Source organism: Papio anubis, chromosome 7 (genome assembly GCF_008728515.1).
Source record: "Papio anubis isolate 15944 chromosome 7, Panubis1.0, whole genome shotgun sequence".
Lineage (NCBI taxonomy): Eukaryota > Metazoa > Chordata > Mammalia > Primates > Cercopithecidae > Papio > Papio anubis.
Genome location: NC_044982.1, coordinates 6,615,362 through 6,642,620, shown reverse-complemented (window position 1 = coordinate 6,642,620; position 27,259 = coordinate 6,615,362). Strand labels below are relative to the sequence as shown.

Here is a 27,259-nt window from a genome sequence, read left to right as displayed (position 1 = left end):
CTTAATGCCTGTGTTTTGCAATTCTTTCTGTTAACATTTAGATTATTCCATATGTTTATATTGATCTTTAAACTGAACAGAGTGACATTGCCAAATAATTTACCATTTTAAATTGTGTTATGGCAGTGTTACATTATTATTATTATTATTATTATTATTATTATTATTATTATTATTTTGAGACAGGGTCTAGCTGTGTTACCCAGGCTGGAGTGCAATGGCGTGATCTTCAGCCTCCGCCTCCCAGGCTCAAGTGATTCTCCCACTTCAGCCTCCTGAGTAGCTGGGACTACACGCACCACCATACCCAGCTAATTTGTTTTGTATTTTTTGTAGAAATGGAGTCTCGCTATATTGCCCAGGCTGGTCTGGAACTCCTGGGCTCAAGCATTCCCCCCATCTCGGCCCCCCAAAGTGCTGGGATTACAGATGTGAGCTACCACGCCTGGCCTATATTATTTTTTATTTTCTGAATTGTATCTACTGTTGCTATCAGAAATTATAAAAAGTAAAGAGAAAACTTACCAGTAGCATTCCTTATTTTTAAATTTTGTTGAGGAAAATGCTTTTTCTTAACCTTGTTCTTGCTTATGCTTCTAAGATATATAAAGATATGTAAAATGTTTGTAGTTTAAAAGTAAGGCTTAGGGTTTTGATCACTCACTCAGCAGTTGGCTGTGGTATCTGTTTTTTTGAGATGGAGTTTCTCTCTTGTCGCCCAGGCTGGAGTGTAGTGACGTCATCTCAGCTCACTGCAACCTCCACCTCCTAGGTTCAAGTGATTCTCCTGCCTCAGCCTCCCAAGGAGCTGGGATTACAGCCACCCACCGCCACGCCCAGCTAATTTTTGTATTTTTACTAGAGACAGGTTTCAGCATGTTGGCCAGGCCGGTCTCTAACTCCTGACCTCAGGTGATCCACCTGCCTCAGCCTCCCAATGTGCTGGATTACAGGCGTGAGCCACCGTGCCTGGCCAGCTGTGGTGTCTATGTGAAACTCTCCGTATATATGTGTATACAACATATATATTTGAATGTACATTATATGTATATACATATGTGTATATAAAACTGTTATAGGGACTATCATTATGATAAATAAGTGTTTTGAATGACCGAGCTAACAACTGAATGAAATTGTACATCTTTTCTTTTCATACTACTTTTCAATGCAGATTCCAGAACAGTTTGGTCCAATACGTACAGTGGCCGAGGGGAAAGGTGATGTGATCCTGATTGGCACAACTCGAAACTTTGTCCTGCAGGGCACTCTGTCAGGGGACTTCACACCCATTACTCAGGTACGATCCCGCTCAGCAGGCCCAGCAAACACTCTCACTTTGCATTATATCAGACTCTAATCAAGCGTTACAAACAGTTGCTCATTACTGTGCTTTATACTACAATAACCTTCCTCCACCCCAGAGTGTCAGTGGCTGCCAGCGATGGGAGGAGAGAAACTGTTGAGAGCAATTATGAAGTCAGCCTGAAGCCTCGGTTTATCATCGCTTTGGCTCCTGAGGGCGGACTGTAGTATCTCAGAGAGCTTCTGTTTGTCTTGATTCTTTGTAGGGTCACACTGATGAGCTCTGGGGACTGGCCATCCATGCCTCAAAACCTCAGTTCTTGACCTGTGGGCATGACAAGCATGCCACTCTCTGGGACGCTGTGGGTCACCGTCCAGTCTGGGACAAAATAATAGAGGTAAACATGCACATTACATTTCCATTTTTCTTACAGAAATTCATCTGGAACATGTTTATTTTTTGCATGAAATCAACAGTGATATAAAGTTGTCCCAAAGCAGATGTTATGTATCTATTTAGAGTTGCCTTAACATTGCAATTGCATTTAACAGTGTTACTTTTAACATTGCCTCAAGTGGCCTCAGCCATGTACTTTTGAAGTTTACTGTTGAAATTTTCTGACAGCAAATTGTTCTTTCCAAGTTCATTGTCAGATTTTCCGAGTACAGTCTCTCAGCCATCTTAAGAGCTAAAAAATCCTTGTTATGAGCCTACATTCCATTTACAGTGTACCCTCTGAATAGGAATTTACAAGCTGTACTAAACACACGATTGAATATATCTCTACATTTTGAGTTTGATGGTAAAGTGAACTTTCATTTGAAAGTCAGCTGGGCACGGTGGCTCACGCCTATAATCCCAGCACTTTGGGAGGCCAAGGCAGGCGGATCACATGAGGTTGGGAGCTCGAGACCAGCCTGACCAACATGGAGAAACCCCGTCTCTACTAAAAATACAAAATTAGCCGGGCATGGTGCTGCATGCCTGTAGCCCCAGCTACTTGGGAGGCTGAGGCAGGAGAATAGCTTGAACCCGGGAGGCGGAGGTTGCAGTGAGCCGAGATCGCACCATTGCACTCCAGCCTGGACAACAACAGCGAAACTCTGTCTCAAAAAAAAAAAAAAAAAAAAAAGTCAACATCTCTGTGAATTTGGCAAAAGAAACTCTGATGACCTGTCAGAATGTTGAAATGCCCTTTCCCCACATGTATTACTTGAGCACTGTTTGCATGCCAAGCACCGTGCGTGTATTTTCGTTAATCCCTGTAGCAGCTCTGCAGGTTGAAGAAGTTTTTTTAACTCTGGTTTTATTGATTAGGAAATTGAGGTGTAGAGAAGTTAAATAACTTGCCAAGGTCACTAAGTTAGTGAGTGACCTAGTCAGTGTTAGGACCCAGCTCATTCTGACTCCTAAACTCTGGTTCTTTCCACTGCATTACACTGTAGCGAATCAGAAGCTCGTTCTCTGTTGCTGGTGCCCTAATGATCTGTGCAATCCCATTGCACAGAGGAAATAACCCTTCTGTAAACCAACACATCATCCTTTCATCCCCCATGGAGTTACTGGCATGTCCCAGGTGCTAGGTCCAAGTTTCAGCTCCTTCCCTTCACTTTCATGGAAGGGGTGCTGGTCACTGGTGGCCAGCTGAGCCGTGAGGTGGAGGGGCCCAAGGGGCAGGCACTGCCACTCAGAAAGCAGATGTGACTCGTGATTGCAGGAAGAGGCTAAAGGAAACAGTGTTATGTGTTCTATCTATGCCCTGGTGGTCCCGGAGGGCTGAAGGCAATGACGGCTCCTTTACCAGGCTGTTAATCATTTAGCCTAACATAAGGGTCAGAGCTTCAAACTGGAAGCCAGAGAACTGCAATGAAGTTCTAGCTCCTCTGCCTACTGGTCTTGTGGCTTGGACATCTGTAACTCAGTGTCCACATCTCAAAATTGTTATGAGGCCCAAATGAATGACACAGACAGAAGTGCTTTGTAAATGGTAGAACTTCGAGTGAACATGATTTCTATTTGTATATTAGTGGCGGCTCTGAGCTTAACTACAGCTCCTACTATAGAAAGAAAGCACTGAAATAATGTAATCATATATTAAGTTTCTTTCTCTTGGTTTTTTTAGATTATCTGGTGGATCTCAGGGCCTCCTATTTTCATTACCATTGCTACTTTTCTTCCCGATTTCCTTAATCTCTTCTCTCTTCATCCTAAACACTGCTGCCAAGTGCCCTTCTATCTAAAACACACATGCAATCGTGTCACTCTTTTTATTGAAAGGACAAGGCCATTCAAAGTGTTCTTATTTTCTAGTGATCCAAGTCCTTACCGTGGCAGTGACATCACTAGTGTCATATACTCTGTGCTGTAAGCCCATTGACCTACCTGCCATCCCTCAAATATGCCCAGAGCTGTGTTGCTTCCATTGCTTTTATTGCATTGTTGCCCCCTTCACCGTGGTCCAAAAAACGACTGGAGTGGCCACATCTCACCTTCACCAGTGGTAATTCTTCCTCTCCTGGGAGGCCCAAGTCCAGTCATCTGCACCGCGAAGCCTTGGCCCAGCTTCCCAGTGTCACCTCATCCCTCCCTCCCCTGTGATTCCACAGCACCTTGAATTGTGTCTCTTTCATGGATCATTCCATCTTGTATCCGAGTTACTGATGACTGTGAGTGTGTTCCACTGGCTCAAAACCTAGAATATGCCTCGCTCATCTCGTGATCCTTCCAGGCCTCCATAGTGTTTTGCACCCAGTGGACACTCACCCAGTCTCTGTGTCATAGAGTTGGGTGCCGTGGTTGTCTTTCCAGACCAATCAAGCACACTATTCGATGAGCTTACCACTCAGCACAGGGAGTCAACTGAAGGGGCTTGGTTCTATAAACTGATGTTGTAGAAGGGCATTTACCTGTCTTCCATCAGATTACTGTAGATATGAAAGGATATAAGACAAAAAGGGGAAAATCCTAAAACGATAGAAATTTAGGTCAGGCTCAATAGCTTACACCTATAATCCCAGCACTTTGGGAGGCAGAGGCAGGAGGATCACTTGAGTCCAGGAGTTTGAGACCAGCCTGGGCAGCATAGGAGCCTCCATCTCTACAAAATAAAAAAATTAGCCAGGCGTGGTGGCACACACCTGTAGTCCCAGCTGCTTCAGAAGCTGAGCCAGGAGCATCACTTGTGCCTGGGAGGTCAAGGCTGCAATAAGCCATGATCATGCCATTGCACTCTAGCCTGTGTGATAGAGTGAGATCCTGCCTCAAAAAAGGGTGGGGGTGGGTAGAAATTTATCATTATTGAAATGCGGCATTCATTCAAGTAGTAAAACATTTTTCTCTAGAAAAGAGGCTTTTCAGATAGAGCCATATAGCCCTAAGGAATTAGAAGTGTGAGCGTGTGTGTGCGCATGCGCACGTGTGTGTGTGTGTTTTATGCTATAGTGTTCTATCTGTTCATCAATTTACACTTCCTTTAAAATATTTTAGGATCCAGCTCAGTCTTCTGGTTTTCATCCTTCAGGGTCTGTGGTTGCAGTCGGAACACTCACTGGGAGGTAAGTCCATGCCAGCAGGGCTTGTGCTTGCAAAGCTTATGGAAAAGAGGCCTGTTGCTTCTATTTCCCCAGGAACAGGCCCTGTTCAGCTCTTGGCTGCGTGCTCGCAGCTTCTAATGACTTACCAAGAATTAAGTTAAAAGAAACTTGAAACAATGGCCCATTACATTTTGAGCCTTGGGGAAATCTGAGGAAAGCTGTAGACCCTCTCTCCTGGAAAAGGACCCTCTACCTCCACTAGACACACACACACTTTTCTTGTTTGTTTTTTGAGACAGGTCTTACCCTGTCACCCAGACTGGAGTGCAGTGGCACAATCACAGCTTACTGCAGCCTCCAGGGCTCAAGTGATCCTCCCACCTCTGCCTCCCAAGTAGCTGGGACTACAGATGTGCACTGCCATGCTTAACTAATGTTTTGTCTTTTATAGAGATGCAAGTCTCAACTGTGTTGCCCAAGCTGGTCTTGAACTCTAGCTCAAATAGTCCTCCCACCTCAGTCTCCCAAAGTGCTGAGATCACAGGCATGAGCCACCACACCCAGCCACACACACATTTTGCCTACAGTGTCAGAGGATTTGTGGAGCTTCTCAAGCCCTGATCTTTAGTCTGTGGGAGGAGGCTTGACTTTGGAATGAAGCAAGAAAAGCCAGCACGCATAATATATAGTACTATATATGCTTGACTGTACATAAGACATGTCCTTACATATTTACCCAACTTTCTTGAATAACATGCTTACAAGCAAGAGTGTTTAAAATGAGTGTTTAAAAATGCTTTTTCTACTCCTGGGCACAGTGGCTCACACCTGTAATCCCAACCCTTTGAGAGGCCTAGGCAGGAAGATCCTGTGAGGCTAAGAGTTCGAGACCAGCCTGGGCAACATAGCGAGACCCTATCTCTAGAAAACATTTAAAATTGAGCTGGGTAGGCCGGGCACAGTGGCTCAAGCCTGTAATCCCAGCACTTTGGGAGGCCGAGACGGGCGGATCACAAGGTCAAGAGATTGAGACCATCCTGGCTAACACAGTGAAACCCCGTCTCTACTAAAAAATACAAAAAACTAGCCGGGCGCAGTGGTGGGCGCCTATAGTCCCAGCTATTCGGGAGGCTGAGGCAGGAGAATGGCATGAACCCGAAAGGCGGAGCTTGCAGTGAGCTGAGATCCGGCCACTGCACTCCAGCCTGGGTGACAGAGCAAGACTCTGTCTCAAAAAATAAATAAATAAATAAAATAAAATAAAATAAAATAAAATAAAATAAAATAAAATAAAATTGAGCTGGGTGTGGTGATCCACACCTGTATTAGCTACTCAGGAGGCTAAGGCAGGAGGATCTCTTAAGATCAGGAGTTTGAGGCTGCATTGCACTATGATTGCACCATTGTACCCTCACCTAGGCCACAGAGCGAGACCTCATCTCTTAAAAAAAAATTAAAAATAGAAAATAAATGCTTTTTCTAGCTTCCCTTTCAAAATTTTAGGAACCGCCCAGACCCTGAGCCTCATATTCCAATTGAGTTAATGCCTATTCACCTGGCACCTCCTACATGCGGGATGGTGGATCTGCGTTTGCAGCTCAGCTTTGCCACTCAGCAGCAGTGTCTATAAGCCAGTTACATAAGCTCTCCAAATTTGTTTCTTTTTCTGTAAATGGTGATATTCCCTGCCTGGCCGTGTTGCACTGAGGATCGAAGGAGACAGCGTGCAGAGCACCTGCCGGGGCTGCCTGTTGGGCACTGCGGGGGTTATTATTATCATTGTTTTCCGGGTTTTGATTGAACCTTTATGCTGGTCGTCATACTGCATACATTTACTGTGGTTTCAGTCAAATATTTTTCCTCCCACCCTTCCTCTCTAAAAAGTGTAGCGCTTAGATTCTGTTGTTATGACTGCACAGCCTGTATGGGTAAAGAAAGGGTAGCCCTTTGTAGGTCATAGGCAACAATATCTTAAGTATTGGGCTCCACATATCCAACAGAATTCTTCATGAAAACATTTGTGTATCCTCACACACAGACACACACACACACACACACACACACACACACACACACACCACCTCCCATTTGACTCCCTTTGAGAAAGCTGAAGCTTCTAAGTCATCAGGCTCCCACCTTCTGATGACTGGCCTCCCAGTAGGCTGACAGATGCCGGCATACCTACTGTGCATGTAGGACACGGTGACAGTGCTCAGAATCACAGTGTCCCGTGGTGGAGGAGATGGGTCGGGTCACTAATCCAGCCCCTCATCTATTATGCCTCTTGCCATTCAGGTCCTAGGTTGGGCTTAGCTCCCGATGCTGTTGATTTAACAGGCCACTTCAAAACCATGTTCTAATCAGCCCCAGCCTCTATTAAGGTTAAATAGCACATTAAAGGTAAATGGTTGTTGAAGATGCAAGAAATCGGCCCTGAGAAGCAAAATCCACATTTCTGGGGGGCAGGACCTCTGATAATGCATGGCTAGGGGGCTCCTGTGGAAGACAAGGGACACTCACTCTGCAGTGGACATGCTGATGGGATGTCCTCACGCAGCTTAGAAACTGCAGCAGCAGGGAGCCCGCATTCCATTTATCCGTAAAACACCAGGGGCTCACCACCACCCCTGAGAATATAACAGGCAGGAGAGTTCAGTCATTCTGATGTTAACACACGTTTAATGGGTACTGTGTGCTTATCAGAGGATACAAAGCACTTCCACGTCCATTATCATTCGACTTTCATATTGAGCCTGCAAAGTAGACCTGGGCTCTTCTCCCCATCTCACCACTGAGGAAATGGCCCAGCAAGGTGAAATTATAAGACCAGTCCTCCACTCCGATTTCTCCCATTTGCTCTGTGCTTTCCTTCGCCCTGTTGGTTGCAGGCTAGCATCCCCATAAGGCCTGTACTCTCAGCCTGCTCTGTCTGCAGCACCACTGGGAACACCACCACCCCGGAGCTGTCCCAGCCCCGTCCTCCTGCATGGTCCTGCTTCGCCCTGGAAACCTGGGTGAGCTCTTGCAGGTGGCCCTTCGCTGCTTCCTCTCACCATATGCCCTGGTCCTAGGTATTGGCATCTTCTCTGCCCAGAGCTTTCTCTCCATGTGTAAATGACAAAGCACAAACACAGAGAAACCATATCATAGTGTTGATAACGGCATAGTTTTGAATGCTAGCCAATATACTGTTCCTTTCTTAGAAAATGCTTTTATAGGAAATTTTCTTTGAATAAAAGCTGGGAACAAGCTTTCTTATTAAGCAAATTTTGAGTATTTATTAAGCTTTTATAATTAATAATTTTTATTCATCCCACTATTGTAATAATCTTCATTTTCTCACTAAACAACTTACTGTGCTTTTTCTCATGTTGACAACAGGTGGTTTGTGTTTGACACAGAAACAAAAGACTTGGTCACCGTTCACACAGATGGAAATGAACAGCTCTCTGTAATGCGATACTCACCAGGTTAGACTCCAAACCATTCACTACTTCATTTTTTTAATCAACTTTTATTTTAAGTTCTGGAGTCCACGTGCAGGATGTGCTGGTTTGTTACATAGGCAAACGTGTGCCATGGTGGTTTAATGCACAGATCAACCCATCACCCGGCTGGGCACAGTAGCACACGCCTGTAATCCCAGCACTTTGGGAGGCCGAGGCGGGTGGATGACAAGGTTAGAAGATCAAGACCATCCTGGCTAACACGGTGAAACCCCGTCTCTACTAAAAATACGAAAAAATTAGTTGGGCTTGGTGGTGGGCGCCTGTAGTCCCAGCTACTTGGGAGGCTGAGGCAGGAGAGTGGCCTGAACCTGGGAGGCGCAGCTTGCAGTGAGCCAAGATCACACCACTGCACTCCAGCCTGGGTGACAGAGCAAGACTCTGTCTCAAAAAAAAAAAAAACAAAAAAAAAACCAAAAAAACCCATCACCCATGTATTAAGCCCAGCACCCGTTAGCTGTTGTTCCTCATGCTCTCCCTCCCCCTCACCACCCTCCAGCAGGCCCCAGTGTGTGTTGTTCCCCACCCAGTGTGCCCATGTGTTCTCATCATTCAGCTCCCACTTACAAATGAGCACATGCGGTGTTTGGTTTTGTGTCCCTGAATTAGTTTGCTGAGGATAACAGCTTCCAGGTCCATCCATATCCCCACAAAAGACATGGTCTTTTTCCTTTTTATGGCTGCATAGTATTCCGTGGTGTATATATACCGCATTTTCTTCGTCCAGTCTACCATTGATGGACATTTGGGTTGATTCCAGGTCTTTGCTATTGTATCCACTACTTTAAAATCCCAACAGAATTGAGATTCTCTGTCCGTGTCTTTAAAGAAAAAATTTCACAAGCCTCCTCAGAGTAAATTTTAAATTAGACATGCACATAATTGTGGCATTTAGGGTTCTTTTCCCTCCTTTGGGTCACTATGCTTGTGTTATGGAAAATTTCAAACATAGACACATTTAAACAGAATAGAATAATGAACCCCATGTATTCATCTGCCAGGTTCAGCGATGATCAGCTCACAGCCAGTTTCCTCTGTCTGTAGCCCCACCCACCGCCCGCCTCCCATATTCTGAAGCAGTTCCCAGACATCTCATCATTTCATCTGTTAATAATTGTATATATCCCAAAAAGATAAGGACTCTTTTTAACAGCTTTATTGAGGAATAATTTACATACAATAATGAGCCATTATAAATGTACAACTCATCGATTCTTTATACGCTTGTGGAGCTATGCAACAACCATCATTGCAGTCCAGTTTTTGAACCTTTTCATCACCCAAAAAGTTTCCTCCATGCCCGTTAGCAGTTCACCTCCACCCTCACTCCTGGTCCGAGGAAACTACTGATCTGTTTTCTGTTTCCAAAAATTGCTTTTTCTGGACATGTCGTATAAATGGATTCCTACAATATGTAGTTGGTTGCATCTGACTTCTTTCACATAGAATCATGTTTTTGAGATTAATCCATGTTACTATGCACATATCAGTAGTATATTCCTTCTAATTGCTGGCTAGTTTTCCATTTTATGGATATATACTACATCTTGTTTATCCATGCATCAGTTAATGATGGATTTTTTTTTTTTTTTTTTGAGACAGAGCCTCATTGCAACCTCTGCCTCCCAGGTTCAAGCGATTCTTCTGCCTCAGCCTGCCGAGTAGCTGGGATTACAGGTGCATGCCACCACACCTGGCTAATTTTTGTATTTTTAGTAGAGAGGGGTTTCGCCTTATTGGCCAGGCTGGTCTCAAACTCCTGACCTCAGGTGATCCACCCACCTCAGCCTCCCAAAGTGCCAGGATTATAGGCATGAGCCACTGCACCCTGGCCTTATGGATTTAGATTGTTTCTGGTTTTTTATTATGATGAATAATGCTATGAACATTCATGTATATGCCTTTTTGTGTTTGTTTTCATTTCTCGGGTAAATTCTTAGGAGTGGAATTGACGAATTGTATGGTAAACTTATGTTTAACATTTTATGAAACTGCCAGACTGCCTGTCCTGTTTTACATTCTCACCAGCCGTGTGCTAGGGTTCTAGTGTCATCACAGCCTCCCAATATTTGTTGTTGTCTTTTTGATTATAGTCATTCTAAAGAGGGTATAATGGCATCTCATTGTGGTTTTAATTGGTGTTTCCCTAATGACTACTGATATTGAGCATTTTTTAATGTGCATATTAGTCATTCCAATACTTTCTTCGGTGAAACATCTGTTCAGATATTTTGCCAATTTCTAATTGGGCTGTTTGTCTTACTGTTGAGTGGTAAGTTTTCTTTATGTATTCCATATATACAGTTTTTATCAGATAGATGATTTGCAAATATTTTTTCTGAATGTATGGCTTATCTTTTCTTTCTTTCTTTTTTTTTTTTTTTTTTTTTAAACAGCGTCTCGCTCTTGTCACCCAGGCTGGAGTGCACTGGCACGATCATGGCTCACTGCAGCCTCGACCTCAGGTCCAAGCAGTCCTCACCTCAGCCTCCCAAGTAGCTGGGAACACAGGCACACACCACCACACCTGGCTAATTTTTGTATTTTTGTTAGAGACAGGGTTTCACCATGTTGCCCAGGCTGGTCTTAAACTCCTGGGCCCAAGTGATCCACCTGCCTCGGCCTCTCAAAACTGCTGGGATTATAGGCGTGAGCCACCATGCCCAGCCTTTATTTTCTTAACAGGGTGTTTTAAAGCACAAAAGCTTTTAATTCTGATGAAGTTCAGTTTATCAATTTTTCCTTTTGTGGATCATGCCTTTGGGGTTATATCCAATATCACGAATATTTCCTCGTATGCTTTCTTTTAGAAGAGTTGTTTTAGCCCTTACATTCGAGTCTGTGATCCATTTGAGTTAATTACACAAGAGTTACAAGAGTGCACAAGACTTGTGTCTTGTGGATGGTGAGAGGGAAGAGCCTGTTTGCTCTGCATAGAGATATCTAGTTGTCCCAGCACTTTTTGTTGAAAACACAGTCTTTCCCTGTTGAATTATCAATGACACTTTTGTCAAAAATCAATTGATCACAAATGTAAAGGTTTATTTCCAGATACTCAGTTCTGTCCCCTTCACCTACGTTTATCCTTGTGCCAGTAACCCACAGCCTTGATTACTATGACCTTAGAGGAAATTTTCAAATTGAGCAATGTCATTGCTGCAAATTTGTTGTTTTTTTCAGAAACAACAAATTGGTTTTTGTTGGCCATTTTAGGTTCCTACTATATGGAAAATTGTATATAAACTTTAGGATCAGCTTGCCTTTTTTTATTATTTTATTTTTTGAAATTTTTTTGTACACACAGGGTTTTACTTTGTGGCCCAGGCTGGTCTCAAACTCCTGGCCTCCAGAGATCCTCTCACCTCGGCCTCCCAAAGTGTTGGGATTACAGGTGTGAGGCACCACACTAGGCCAACTTGTCAATTTCTAACTTTGAAAAGCCTGTTAGGATTGTAAGAGGGATTATGTTTAATTTACAGATTAATATGGGGGAAATTGCCACCTTGACAATAGTGACTCTTCTAATCATGAGCAAAGAATGTCTCTCCATTTATTTAGGTCTTTACTTTTTCTCAGCAATGCTTTATAGTTGTTGGTGTACAAGTCTTGCACTTCCTTTGTTAAATTTATTCCAAAGTAAGTTTGGTTTTTTTTTTCTGCCATTGTGAATGGAATTGTTTTCTGAATTTTATTTTCAGTTGGTTGGCTGAATGTAAAAAAGGATTGAATTTTGCACATAGATCTTATATCCTATGACCTTTCTAAACTTCTTTGATTCGTTTTAGTATAATAGTCCCTCCTAATTCACAGGGGCTACCTTCCAAGACCCCCCACAGGTACCTGAAACTATGGATAACACCAAACGCTATGTGTGCTGTTTCTTCCTATACATACATGCCTACGGCAAAGTTAAATGTATAAATCGGGTACAGTAAGAGATTAACGACAATAATAGTAAAGTAGAACAATATAACAATATATTGTAACAAGAGTTATGTGAATATGGTTTCTCTTTCAGAATACTGTATTATACGTAATATTTGCAGACCACAACTGACCACAGGTTGCTGAAACCACAGAAAGTTTCAGTCTTATTATATTATATTAATATCACTATATTTTATTAATTTTCTTCTGTTTTTCTGAGGAGACAAAGCATTCAGTCTTTCATCCTGAGGGATGAAGATGCCCTTTATCATAGTGAGAAAGTTCCCTTCTATTTCTAATTTGTTTGGAGGTTTTAGCATGAATGGGATTGGAGTTTATCAGATGCTTTTTCTGCATCCGTTGGGATTATTATGTGGGTTTCATCCTTCATCTTATTTTATTAATATCACTACATTTATTAATTTTCAGATGTTAAACCAACTTCACATTCCTGTGATAAATTCCACTTAATCGTGGTATATAATCCCTTTTACATATGTTTGCTAGTGTTCTATTAAGGATTTTTGCCTCCGTGTTTCTAAGGGATATTGGTGTATAGTTTTCTTTCCTTGTGGCATCTTTGTCTGTCTCAGTTATGAGAGTGCTACCAGCCTTCCTGAGTAAATTAGGAAGTGTTCTCTCCTCTGTTTTCTGAAAGAGTTTGTGAAAAGGTGGTTTTATATTAAATATTTGACAGAATGTATGTGAATTTGGTGAAACCATCTGGGCTTTTCTTTGTGGGAAGGTTTTTAATTACTAATTCAATTTCTTCTTACAAGTCTATTCAGATTTCTCTCTTCTTCTTCTTCTTTTTTTTTTTTTTTTTCCATTCTGTCACCTAGGCTGGGGTACACTAGCACGAACACAGCTCACTGCAGCCCTGACCTCTTGGGCTTAAGTGATTCTGCCACCTCAGCCTCCCAAGAAGCTGGGACTGCAGGCATGCACCACCACACCCAGCTAATTTTTTTAGAGACAGTGTATTCCCATGTCTCTAAACTGAAACTCCTGGGCTCAAGCAGTCTTCCTGCCTCAGCCTCCCAAAGTGGGATTACAGGCAGGAGCCACCAAATTTCTCTTTTCAACTCTATTTTTGCTTCATGTAGTTTGAATGAATGATTGGGCCGAGGTTATGCACAAATAACTTAAGCCAGTAAGGCTCCGTCCTCTGCCAGTGGCTCTGTGGGCAGGTAGAAGGGCATGTTCAAAGTTCAGGCCGTTTCCATGTGGGCCTGGCTTTTACTTTCCACTTGCCCTTTTACATCTCCTCTATGCACATGTGCAGACTCAGATTGGCCGGAAGGGTGTCTGAATAGCCAAGATCCTTTCCTGCCTCCACTGTGCATGCACCAGCCTCCCTATCCGCCAGGAATACACTCACCCATACAATCACCGTAACCTCAGGTGAGCAGAGACCTTGGCCCTCCCCACCCAACTGCCCTAGAGATGGTCATTTCCATCTCAGTGCTACTATTTCCCCGGGCTCCATATGGAGTAAGCCCCTTTACAACAGCCACGTGGTCCTCAGAACCTGCTCTTCCCTGCCAGGACGCCTGTGCTGGCCCAGCTGCTGCAAAGGAGTGAGGGCAGCCCGGGGAAGAACACGATTGATTCACCCTGTTTTTACCTGAAGTTGAGAAGGTTTTCAAACATAAACACTTCTCAGGTTTTCATGTCTTTGTTCAATTTACAGAGTATGGAAATTGTTGTTTTTGTCAGTTCTATAGAATTTCATAATTGCTTTATGGGGAGAGGATTGGCCAACCTTCCCATTTGGCCACAGCTAGAAGAATTGCCCTCTTATTTTTTCTGTTTTTTGGGTTTTTTTTTTTTTCTTTTTTTTTGAGATGGAGCCTTGCACTGTTGCTCAGGCTGGAATGCAGTGGCACAATGTCAGCCCACTGCAACCTCTGCCTCCCAGGTTCAAGCAATTCTCCTGCCTCAGCCTCCCAAGTAGCTGGGACTACACGCTTTCGCCACCACACCTGGCTAATTTTTGTAGTTTTAGTAGAGATAGGGTTTTGCCAGGTTGGCCAGGCTGGTCTCAAATTCCTGGCCTCAAGTGATCTGGCTACCTCAGCCTCCCAAAGTGCTGCAATTACAGGCATCAGCCACCGCCCCCAGCAGCTCTTTTTTTTTTTTTTAATGGCTTTTTTGTTGTTAGAGATGAGTTCTCACTATGTTGCAGGCTGGAGTGCAGTGGGTACCCACAGATGTGATCATAGTACCCTACAGCCTCAGTCCCTTGAATAGCTGGGACTACAGGCATGTGCCACTGCACCCAGCTCTGCCATTTTTTTTTTTAGACAGAGTCTCATTCTGTCACCCGGGCTGGAGTGCAATGGCGTGATCTCGGCTCACTGCATCCTCCACCCCCAAGCTCAAGCAATCCTCCCACCTCAGCCTCCCGAGTAGGTGGGACTACAGGCATGCACCACCACACCTGGCTAATTTTTTTGTATTTTTAGTAGAGATGAGGTTTTGCCGTGTTTCCCAGGCTGGTCTCGAACTCCTGAGCTCAAGCAATCCACCCCCATCTTTGGCCTTCCAAAGTGCTGGGATTACAGGCGTGAGCCACAGCACCAGACCTGCCCTCTTATTTTTAATATAACTACAATATCATTGTCTCCTCCCCAACCCAAATTAGCATTGATGTCTTAATGTCATCAGATGACCAGTTGCATGTTCAAATTTTCAATTTACTTTTTTTTAACAATTTGTTTAAACCAGGAAGCAAAAAAAGGCCCACACAATGATAGTTGGTTGATATGACTTATTAGTTTCTGTTAATCCATAGGTGTTCTCTCTCTCCCTCTATTACAATTAATTTGTTGATGAAACTGGCCCATTTGTCCTGTAGCATTTTCCACAATGGATTTTGCTGATTGCATCTTTGTGGTGGTGTTTCATGTGTTTCTCTGTCCCCTGTATTTCCTGTAAAGTGATTTCTGGATATCGAGGCTTGGTCATATTCAAGCTCTATGTGTATTGCTGTATTTTTCCTTTAGGAGGCACATAATGGCTTTTTCTTACTTTTTGTGACATTAGCAGCTGTTGATACCCAGTGCCAAGAACCATAAAGGTTGCCAACTATTGATTTCCATTGTTAGCTTTTCTTCTTCATTTATTAGATATAGTACTTCTATGAAGAGAAACTTTCCTTCATCTACTATTTTGGTACCCAGCTGTAGAGTTCATACAGGAAAGTCAGGATTAATGCTTGATTTCATTCACTTTATTTTCCAGTTTCTGAGATAATGCATTTGCTTTCTGCTCCTCTAACAGTCACCAATCAGTGGTGGTGGTGGTGGTGGTGGTAATGGTAGTATTAGTGGTGGTGGTGGTGGTGGTGGTATTGGTGGTGGTGGTGGTGGTATTGGTGGAGGTGGAGGTGGTGGTGGTGCTGGTGGTGGTACTGGCGGCAGCGGTGGTAGTGGCGGCAGCAGTGGTGGTGGTGGTGGTGGTGGTGGTTGTGATGGTGGTGATACTGGTGGTTGTGGTGGTCGTGGTGGTGGTGATATTGGTACTGGTGGTGGTGGTGGAGGTGGTGGTGGCAATAGTGGGGGTTGTGGTAGTGGTAGCAGTGGTGGTGGTGGTAGCGGTGGTGGTGGTGGTGGAGATTGTGGTGGCAGTGGTGATGGTGGTGGTGGTAGCAGTGGTGGTGGTGGTGGTGGTGGTGGTGGTTATGAATTGAAGTATATTTGCTATGTTCCAGTATATTATATTAGGTGGAACAATGTATCTATCATTGGCCAGTGGAAGTTACTCTAGTTCGCTCCTGGGTCCTTTTGACATGACTTCAGGAGCCTTTAATACTCGTTCTCTGGTATAACAAGTTGTTTCAGGATACTTGTATATATTTTTTACCTATAGCCCTTTCTCTCAGGAGGCCCTCCTTCCTTTTTCATCTGAAGGGAGGAGATTACAATATAGGTGTTAGGAGTGCTCATTGCCACGGGGTAGGGGGTTGTCTCTAAGCCTTTTCATTATGTGATTATGTTGTAGGAAATACTGTTTTTCTGTCATGCACAGGCCATTTGGCTGCGCAAGAGTGTCCAAGTGCTGAGACTCTTGGAAACTGGAGTTTTGGTTGTGGGAAATACGTGGCTGACTCTGAGCTGCTGGTCTCTGTAGGGATCTTCTATTTTATAACCTTATTGACAGCGTCGACTCTGCCTCACAGTGGGACGTGTCCTCGAGCTTTAGAGAGAATCTGATAGAGCATCTCTTTTGGATGCTTGTTCCTTGTCCCTGAACCACGTTCATAACTTCTCACCCTAAACAGACAATGCTCAGCCCCCGTGCCAGCCCTTTCTCCATGTCGAGAAGGAGCCTGACTTGGAATGCCTTTCATTCATGACCTCTTCAGTGTCACATTTCTTTCTGTTAATGTAGCCAGTGTTCTGTATCCTATCCTGTGTTTCTCACCATTTTCTTAGTTATTTTGAATGTCTGCTGAAGGCACGAGGGCCTCATCTGCAGCCTCTTTCCTGGAAAGCCCTCTGATACCTGTCAGCGCCTGCTAACATGAGCGGGTCTGTTGGGAAGCATATTTCTATTTCTTGTCAGTTACACTAATGACCATTCCCTGGAGAGCAGAGAGATCTTCCTACTGGAACTCTGCTTCTTGGCTTCAGAGTCATTGCCTGGGAGCTGTGTGGGGCAAAAGTGAAAGCCCTAAGCCAGGGCCAGGCCAACTGCATCTGAATCTAGTGTCCTCCCTTAGTTAGCCAGGCGACCTTTTCAGATCAGACAGCGAGTTACCATGAGGCCCAAGTGAAAGAAGTGTGAATGAGTTCTCTGCAGAGCATTATGCAGATGTCACAGGGGATGTGCTATCATCTTCAGTAACAGCAGCACTGATGGCCCCAGGAGCGGCACCCAGATGGTGGACTCAGACCCCTGGGGAGTGACTCACAGTTCCATAATGGGAGGGACCCTATTTTGTTCAGCACTGTGTGCCCAGCTAGCTCCTAGCACAGGATTTATGACAGGTTAGTTGCATGCATGAATATACCTGTAACTAACTACAGTGCAGCGGACATAAAGCAAAATGTGATCAGCAGTATGAGTTTTCTGGTTACACAAGATTTTTCCAGCATGTAGGCTATACTGTTGTGGATTACTATCTCCTTTTTGGATTTAAGTATTTACAGACCTAAAACTAAAGAGAGAGAGAGAGAGAGACAGCATTCGATGCCCAAACACAGATTGCCATTGACATGGAATTTCAGAAACGTCTGCCAAAATCCCAGCCGAGGTCTGTAGCCCATCTCCAAGGTAGCAGCACCCTGTGCTAAGAAGGGAAACCATGATGAAATGGTAAGGGCTTTTTCTCATTCCGTCAGTCTCAGGAAAGCTCTGAGGGTTCTGCTGGCGGCCAGAGGAAAAGCTAGTAGCGGTTCTTGAGCTTTATAGGTGGAGCTGGGCCTCCAGGACATGGGAAGGACTGACGAGCCCCCAGCCGCAGGCCGCCTGCCCAGGGATAAATGCCGCCTTCACACTTAGTGATGTGGGTGGACATTGATCCTTTGCCACAGACTGGGGTTGTGGAGACGGAGCTTTAGGAGGAACTGGGCTGTTTTGCAAATCGAGGTTCAAGGCTAATGTTAACTGTGCAGGGGCGCGGGTCTGAGGGGTTGCCTCATAAGCCGGACAGTCAGAACGTTAGCAGCAGTTGAGAACTAAATCCTTCTGGTGGTTTCTCACTTCTCGCACGACAGGCAGGCCCAGGTTTGAGTTGTTGGTCTGTACCTCACCGTGGGCGGAAGAGGGAGGTTCAGAAAGTCAGCCCTGGAACTCTGGGCACACACCTGGAACCCGACCACGAAGCCGAGCCCTCCAGGAGTGCATGCGAATCACCCAGAGCGGGTGGGGGTTCTTTGGCATATGCTCAGAGCCACGAGCCTAGAGAATTCCCATGGATCACTGAGTACCCATCTCAGGCATGTTTTGGCAACTGCTTTTTCATTTATGAACTGTTTTACATAACATGGTCTTTTGCTGATAAGCTAATGTTACGTGGAAGTTGATTACAACCACAGTCAGTTAAGTGTTGGCAAAATCCAGCTCCCTCATAGGCTTATAAATACAGAAGCTTCATAGTGACAGGTCTCATATTTAACATGCGTGTCAAGAATCTCATAGAGCACTTTATGATTGGACAGAATGGAGTTTTGATTGAATTAAGATTGTACTTTTTTAAAGAACAGAAATAGGAAGAAAATAATTTCCTACTTATTAAGCCCAACTGCAGATCCTTAGCCTGCCTGTTCTAGTTTCAGTTCATTGAAACTAGGGTAAAAATCTGAACATGAAGATGAAAGAGAGAAGCCCAGGAAGGACCAGGTGCAACTGGTCCTGCAATTATATTTCTCTTCTTTGATCTTATCCACGTCGTTGTTTGAAAGGTGGGTTTTTTCTGCTTTTACTAGAATGACCCAGAATCTGGCATTCACTCTGTCACTTGCAGTATCAAATCCCGTCTGCCCGGGTCTGAGAGCTGTGGTGTTGCAGCCCCTGCCACCGAGCCAGCCCTTTCCCCTGCCATGTGGCATCCCCCTTCCCTAGGCCAATCCCCATGCAGATGCAGCAGTTTTGTCTCCAAGTCCAAAATTACAGTCTGTGCCAGGAGAGGGGCTGCACCATAGCTGCACGGTTGTTCCTGCACCTGCGGACCATCTTCCACCCCAAGATCTCACTCGTCAGCATGCAGGTACTTTGCAAGCATGCAAGGATTTCTGTGTGTGCCACTCACCTGGCTGTGTTGCCGTACACAAATTACTAAGCCTCAGTTTCCTCATCTGCAGAGCAATCTAATTGAACCCTCTGCTGGGGCGCTGTTGGGCTTGACTGAAGCCCCCAGCCTCCTGCCTGGTCAAGAGTGAGCAATCAGTAGAAAACAGCAGTAAGGTTGTCCTTCTCCCCTGAGTGCCCGGACTCTTGTTCCCGTGTCTTTATGAGTTCTCCAGTTGGTTTTCATTTGGGGCCAAATCCTAGCTTATTTCAGTGGAGTAAGTTTAGGAATCTCAGTCTCCGAGAAAGCTGGGGAAGGAGGCTTAGAGAGTTTTTGGAGGAGAGGCGAACAATTAGAGAAAGAAAAAGGGCTCTGTGGGACCCAAGGAACAGGCTGTGCTACGTTTCATCTGGCCTCTGGTTAGCACATTGACGAACGCTGATTGGTTTTGATTTCTTAGCAATTCGTTTTATATATTTATGGATGAATGTAGGTAAAAGAGCTAGGATTTGAACCCCATTTTTCTGCCTCAAAGACCACATTCTCCTCCTCACACTCTGCCATCTTCCCAGGCAGTCGTAGTCAATGTCGTTTTGAGTTTTTTTTGTGGTGGGGGCCAGGGGCTGGGAGGCACCTACTCTGAGGAAGAGAACATTTATCCTGGTTCTGCCTTTGTCTCTGAGACACTGCCTGCGTTTCCACATCACGCACTGGCGGGTGTGTGCTAAGGACGTGGAGACCTGGGTGGGGTGGGGTGGGGTGGTCAGAGTTGTCCACAAGGAAGATGAGGACCTCCTAGGACATCTCTCCATACCTGTGCAGAGGCCTGAGGATGTGGACGATACAATCGGCCGGTTCCCCTCTGCAGGCAGGACTTCCCCAGGCGGAAGGGAGCTTCAACTCCCGCATGAAGACTGTGGATTATAATGGGAAAGAGGAATTACAATCTGATTAAGGCTGTCAGAGATAGAAGTGGATTGCTGAAAGAGATTGTGAAGTCCTGTTTCATTCATTTTTAAAAACAGATATGGGGGCCAGGTGTGGTAGCTCACGCCTGTAATCCCATCTCTTTGGAAGGTCGAGGCGAGTGGATCACCTGAGATCAAGAGTTCGAGACCAGCCTGGCCTACGTGGCGAAACCCCATCTCTACTAAAAATGCAAAATAATTAGCCAGACGCTGTGGCAGGCACCTGTAATCCCAGCTACCTGGGAGGCTGAAGCAGGAGAATCGCTTGAACCCAGGAGGCAGAGGGGCAGAGGGTCCGTGCACCATTGCACGCCAGCCTGGGCAACTCCATCTAAAAAAAAAAGAAAAAACTGATATGGGGATGGTGGTTACACAGGTATATTTGTCAAAACTCCTCGAACCATGCACTTGAAATGTGTGCATTTTGCTGCATGAAAATTGTGCCTCGAAGCTCATTTTTAAGTGAACTTTTTTGGGGGATGATGTTGTAACATGACTTTTTTTCTTAAGTAATTAATCAATTGCCTTAAACCTGTTTGTTAAATAACAAATAGTTCCATTATGGCCGGGCACAGTGGCTCACACCTGTGATCCCAGCACTTTGGGAGGCCAAGGACGTTTTGCTTGAGCGCAGGAGTTCAAGACCAGCTTGAGCAACATAGTGAGACCCCTGTCTCAACAGAAAAATTAAGAAATTAGCCGGGCGTAGCAGCGCACGCCTGTAGTCCCAGCTGCTCTGGACACCATGGCAGGAGTCGAGGAGGTCGAGGCTGTGGTAAGCGGGGATTGCACTGCAGCACTGCAGCCTGGGTGACACAGCAAGACCCCGTCTCAAGAAAAAAACCAAACAAATGGTTCCATTATGAAAGAGACCTCATTATTTTTTGAGTTCACAAATGATCAGGTAGTTGTTTTGGTTTTTTTTTTTTTTTTTTGAGATGGAATGTCGCCCTGTCGCCCAGGCTAGAGTACAGTGGCGCGATCTCGGCTCACTGCAATGTCCGCCTCCCGAGTTCAAGCCATTCTCCAGCCTCACCCTCCTTAGTAGCTGGGGCTACAGGTGTGTGCCACTGCCTCCAGTTAATTTTTGTATTTTTAGTAGAGACAGGGCTTCACCATGTTGGCCAGGCTGGTCTCAAACTCCTGACCTCAGGTGATCTGCCCACCTCAGCCTTCCAAAGTGCTGGGATTACAAGCGTGAGCTACTGCACCTGGCCTGATCAAGTAGTTCTTTGAGACCTTTTGCATAAGAGTGGACAGCCAATCCCCTGCCGTGTCACGTGACAGATTTTCAGCTGTTCTTTACCCTACAGCTGGTTGGAGGGGCAGTGCCCCTGGAGGCAGACTCCCTGGATTTAAGCCAGTTTCAGGAAACCTGTGCAACCTTGGACGAGTTAGTTTGTTGTACACGCCTCACTTTCCTCTCTTGAAAAATGGGGATAATTATATCTATTTCATGAGGTTGTTACAAGGATTAAATAAGTTAATACAGGAAGAGTTTAGAATTGGACCTAGCACATAGCAGACTCTCAAACATACTGACCAGGCCGGGCACGGTGGCTCACGCCTGTAATCCAGCACTTTGGGAGGCCAAGGCAGGTGGATCTCCTGAGGTCAGGAGTTCAAGACCAGCCTGGCCAAAATGGTGAAACCGCATCTCTACTAAAAATACAAAAATTAGCCAGGTGCAGTGGCATGTACCTGTAATCCCAGCTACTTGGGAGGCTGAGGCAGGAGAATTGCTTCAACTCAGGAGACGGAGGTTGCAGTGAGCCAAGATCATACCATTGCACTCCCCAGCCTGATCAACAAGAGTGAAACTCCATCTAAAAAAAAAAAAAATCCATATTGGCCATTTAGTAATTGTAACTGGTATCATTAAGTGGCCATTGTTAGTAGCATTTCGTGTTTATTGTGGTCATCGTCACTGTTGCTGTCCAGGCATGGCCAGTTGCAGGCACTGATCGCAAGGACAGTTGGTTTCCGGCGTGGTCACCTGGCCTTCTCGAGCCTCATCAGCAGCCGATGGCAGCCCATCTCTGGCTACAGTAGTCCTTTTTGTTTTTTTCAGCAAAAAATGTGTAGTTGCCTCATTCCTTCAGGATTCTTGATTTGGGTAGGCTGCATTGGTCTTACATCGCCCCTATTTTGACCTGGCCTAGGCCAACACTTCCTAAAATACCATTCCCTGAGGCGCCAGGCCACCCTGGGTCCTGCAGGATTCCCGCCTGGGGGAAGGAACATCACAGGAAAGAGGGAGGGGAGAAACAGCCCTTCCTGATGCTTTACGCTCCTGTGAGCACCAGGCCCTGTACAAATATTGTCCAAGTGGAGCCTCCTGACTGCTATGAAAATGCGCTGCTCACTGTGTTTTGTGGATGGAGGACTTGCAGCCCCCTTGCTGGAGCGGAGAGACCCCCGCTGCCCTGCATTCTGTTCTGGACCCTGCGTGGCTCCAGGTTTCCAGTCCTTCTTTTTGCTTGCTGGCTCAGGAAAGTCTGACCTTTTCCCGGACTCACCTCCAGGCCCGGTTTCCTGTCCTGGGCGCCCTGGGTCCTCCTCCCTGCGCAGCGTGCACGGTGTGGTCGCTTCCAGCCACCAGGGCTGCTGCTGCCTTTTGTTGCAAAGGGCTCCTTCCCGTGTGTTTCCACACAAGCATCACAGCCTGAGTCCTTAGGCCCTCCCAGAACCAGAAACCCAGGGGAAGAAGATACAAAGATACCCCTGGAAAGAGAGGCGGGAAGGGCTGTCCAGGCAGAGGGCAGTGAGTGCAGAGGCCTGAGTGAACCCGTGTGTTCAGTGAGGAGTGACATAGCTGGAAGGCCATCCTGGTGGGCTTTGTGGGCCCCTCCAAGGAATTTAGTCTCCATCCTTCAGTGATTGGGACAGGGAAGGGCCTATAAGATTTCATAAAATTGTATGAAAAGAATGTATAGGGTGCAGTGGCTCATGCCTGTAATCCCAGCACCTTGGGAGGCCAAGGCAGGCAGATCACTTGAGCTCAGGAGTTTGAAACCAACCTGGTCAACACAACGAGACTCTAACTCTACAAAAAAAAAAAATGTTTTTAAATTAGCCAAGTGTTGTGGCACACGCCTGTAGTCCCAGCTACTTGCCTAGGATCACTTGAGCCCAGGAGGTTGAGGCTGCAGTGAGCTATGATCACACCACTGCACTCCAGCCTGGGTGATACAGCAAAACCCTGTCTCAAAAACAAAAGAGTTCATAAAAATTTATAAATCTTTACCAGATTTTATCATCTGGCCAGGTGTGTATTTTTCAAAAGATAGCTTTGGAAGTAGCAGAGGATTCATTCAAAGGCAGATGTTTCTCTTGGCAATACGTTAATCTGGCGATTTTGTCTAAATCTGTGGTGGCAGCTACCATTATCCTTTGTAACGAATAAAATGTGTATTGTTAACATCTGAAATGTGATTTGTCATCTTTTTATAGATGGGAATTTCTTAGCCATAGGCTCGCATGACAACTGCATCTATATATACGGTGTCAGTGACAACGGGAGGAAGTACACGCGAGTGGGCAAGTGCTCGGTAAGCGCTGACGGTGGCCCTGTCGCTCCTGCTGTACCTGCATGCAGTCATTTAACTACAACGGAACGGCATTGGCAGGGACTTCTAAGGCCAGTGAAATGAAGATGGTGTTTTTCTCTCCCAGGGTCATTCCAGCTTCATTACTCACCTGGACTGGTCTGTAAACTCGCAATTCCTCGTGTCAAATTCCGGAGACTACGAAATCCTCTACTGTGAGTACCACCCTGGGGTTGTAGGAAGTCTCGATCTCAGAAAGTGTTCACTCTGAGACCCAGGAGGCCTCTGTGGAAACCCACCTTCCGTATGACTTAGGCACGTGCCATCATCTCTAGGCCGTGGTTTCTGCCTCTGTAACATAGAGGCGTGGGGCTGTGTGGCCTCTTGGGTCCTTCTGGTTTCCTGCTGACTGCGAGCCCCTGTGGAGGAGAAGATGCTGGGCCTGCCCAGAGGGGAAGAAGGCCGAGCCCTGCAGAGGGGTTCTGGGGGCAAGCAGATGTGGCAGAAGGGGGTGGGTCTGGGTGGATGTGGCCGAAGTGAGTGGGTCCAGAGCTGTCCAGGCAAGAGGAGGGCCTGTCAAGGTGTTATCCTCACAGGAGGGACCATGAAGTCCCTCCCACCTGGGTAGACAGCAGCCCTGGGACCCCTCCTCCTCCTCTTCCAACCCCACCCTGGCCAGTGTCTGGGCCCAGGCACAGTGAGGATGATCGCAGCTGGCACTTACAAGCATATCCTCGTGCCATGCACTGGTTCCTCAGACACCCACCAAGCACCTGCCACGTGCCCCACTCTGAGCCACACAGGTCGGCTCATGGGGCACAAGGAAGGCCTCACTGCTGCCCTGCTGGAAGTTACTAGAAAGTGCAACGTTCCTCCCCTGCCTCTTCTCAGATGATCCACAGCACTTTCTGGCTTGGCCCCATGATGCAGGGAAGGGCTCAGAGCCCAAAACACAGGCCCCAAGAGCCCACAGGGGTAGGGGAGTCACACTCACTTGAGCGTCACCACTTGTTGAGGACCAGGACAGGCAGGACACTGGTGGCAGGGAAAGCAGGGCAGTGTGTACCAAGACTGAGCTCCCTCCAGTGGGGAGGGCAGCCACACCATCTCACCTCCTCCCTGTCCAGGTCCTGCCTGACACAGGCACAGGAACGGATGGTTTTCAGGCACAGTCCCTAGGTCTAGAACCTTCTCAGATGAGGTCTCGTACTCTGCTGGTGAGAGCTCATTTGGGGAACACACAAATGTTCCTTGGGAGGCCCTTGGTGTGACTGGTTTCAATAACCTCCATTCCTGACTCTGAGCTGAAGGGACTGAGGGGGATGGGGAAGCTGGGGGGCCTGACAGCAGAGGCAGAGCTGTGTTCAGGGGCTCTGGCAGGGGCAGGCAGCAGGCGGAGACCCAGGAACCAGAGACAAGAGAAGCCAGACTGGGAAACAGAGTCGGAGATGGGAAAAAAACAAAGAGGGCGTCTCCACCCAGGCCCAGGGGCTCGGGCTCAGTTCCAGGGGAGCTCACAGCTGTGCACATGTGGTTCCCGCCCGACTGGGAAGCGGAGGGTCTCCCTCTCCGGGGAGGGCTCTGTACCCAACGGGGCACAGCTCTGGGGGCTCAGCCTTGCCCAGGGGAGGGGTGGGGCCTTGGCTTAGATGTCACCAGACTGTGTTTGCTTTTTGCAGGGGTTCCCTCTGCCTGTAAGCAAGTCGTAAGTGTGGAAACTACGAGAGACATTGAATGGGCTACCTATACCTGCACTTTGGGATTCCATGTTTTTGGTGAGTTTGCTGCAGATTTCACTGGTTCTAACAAAAGAGCGTCTCCTTTTAAAATATGTCTTCAGTAGCTGTGGAGTCTCATGGTCACCAGTCTTGTCAGACTGCTCTGCTGCTAGGGGAGGCCTGTGCGCCACACCTCCTGCCGCACCCTGGGGTCGGGCCGGAGCTTGCCTGGCCATGGGCTGCTGAGAAGAACCAGAAAGATGGGTTTTTAACCCTTCTCCATCGTACAGGGCGGCGGATCCCTGGGACCCTCTCCTATCAGGTTGTGCCATGTGGACCTGGGTGGGCCAGATGGCACTCAGTCAACTTATCATTTGTGACAGTTATTATTTATATTTTTTTTGTTCTTAAACTAGAAATTTCACTTTCTTCAAAGTTCACTTTAGGAATATATTCATAAGTAACCTAAATTAAAGGGCTGCAAATTAATAGAATTTTTAAAGGTAGTATTTATCATCTCTTTACATAAGACCACAAGTCAGTAGATTGGTGAGAATTTGCAGTTTTGTGGTGTTCAGTGCTGAGATCCAGAGGTTCGCTCCAGAGCTCCCCGTCAAACCCGACATGCATCCAGCCCTCTCCTAGCCACAGGTATTGTTAAAAGGGTCCCCCACCCACCCATCCTCCAGGCCCACCTGGGCTCAGGGATGCAGAGCCTGGAGCCAGTAATGATGGGCACAGCTGCCAGGCTGCCCCAAGCAAGCAGCAGCCACAGTGAGTGACCCCAAGAAACACATGCACACCCAGGGTTAAAAGCCTTTGGAGACACCTGCTCTTGTAGAGAATTATAGCAATAACAAGGAAACTGCAGGCTTGAGGACAGGGCAGCTTCCCACCAGATGCTTCAGAGATCAAGGAGAGGCATTGCGTTGGGAACCGGGGTTCCTGGCACCGTCTGCCTTGGCCTCGAGAAGAGGCCTCAGAAGACCTGGCCGCTCGGAAAGCTTGTCTCTGCTCCTTTCGCGCAGCAGCGCATTGGAGACTGGCCTGAGTGAGAGGAGACTGGGCGCACAGGGAGAGGCCAGGAACCGAGGCTGTTGTGCTTTTTTGACCCTTGTTTCTAAAGCTGGACTTGAGGCAGTTTTGTGTTCAGGACTGTCCAGTGGGCGGCTCCTGCACACCGTGGCCCTGTGGCCCTTGATGTCTCCAGCGCCGTTTGCGGTCTTTGTTTTAGGAGTGTGGCCAGAAGGCTCAGATGGAACCGACATCAATGCCGTCTCTCGGGCCCACGAGAAGAAACTCCTGTCAACAGGCGATGACTTTGGCAAAGTGCACCTCTTCTCATACCCCTGCTCGCAGTTCAGGGTAAGGGCTTGTTTCTTCGCTAATCTTGTCCCCCATGGGGCGTGCACGTATGCCCGACCTGTTGGGAGACTAAATGGAAATGGGCTGTGAGTGAGTGCTGCCAGTCACAGAGGCGGATGTGACTCTGTTATCCGTGCCCAGAGCACTTCCGGCTGCCCTTAGGGAAACCCCAAGCCCCACGGGACCCACAGGGCCCTTCAGATCCGCTCGTCTACCTCTGTGGCTCCACAGGCTCACAGCTCTGCCCTCCGCCACGACCCCCTTGCTGCGCCCCTGCTCAGCTGAGCCAGCCCTGAGGCTTGGGGCACCCTTCCTCATCCTCCGTCACCCTGACCCTGATCCTCCTTCAGCAAGAAGACCCCTCGCCCTCAGCCCCAGGCATCTGGTTAGGCCCGCTTTTGGGGCGACCTCATACCTGGCACCTCTGATATTGAACGAATCTCTCAGCCGAGGGCAGTCATTTGCTCATATTTGTCCCCTACCAGGCCACAAGGACTGTGGGCTTTGTTTCTGTGTCCCTTCTGTGTCACGCACAGAACAGGTGCCCAAGTGAGAGCTGCCGAGTGGAGGGCGAGTAAAGGAATGAAAGCATGCAGTGAGAATTCAAGCACTTTCCCATCCCAGATGGTTTGCCTTGTAGTAAAGGAAGCTT

At 46.7% G+C, this 27,259-nt stretch overlaps 1 protein-coding gene across 7 annotated transcripts in view; it reads left to right on the top strand.

The window, feature by feature from the left end:
- Positions 1-27,259, top strand: part of EML1 (EMAP like 1) — a 206,660-nt gene that overhangs the window by 177,778 nt on the left and 1,623 nt on the right. For all 7 annotated transcript variants that reach the window (XM_031667858.1, XM_031667856.1, XM_031667853.1 and 4 more), the window contains 8 exons: positions 1,175-1,300; positions 1,572-1,703; positions 4,793-4,860; positions 8,221-8,309; positions 23,430-23,527; positions 23,652-23,739; positions 25,204-25,299; positions 26,477-26,607. In XM_031667858.1, coding sequence (XP_031523718.1) covers positions 1,175-1,300; positions 1,572-1,703; positions 4,793-4,860; positions 8,221-8,309; positions 23,430-23,527; positions 23,652-23,739; positions 25,204-25,299; positions 26,477-26,607 — 828 coding nt within the window. The remainder of the gene's footprint in view (positions 1-1,174; positions 1,301-1,571; positions 1,704-4,792; positions 4,861-8,220; positions 8,310-23,429; positions 23,528-23,651; positions 23,740-25,203; positions 25,300-26,476; positions 26,608-27,259) is intronic.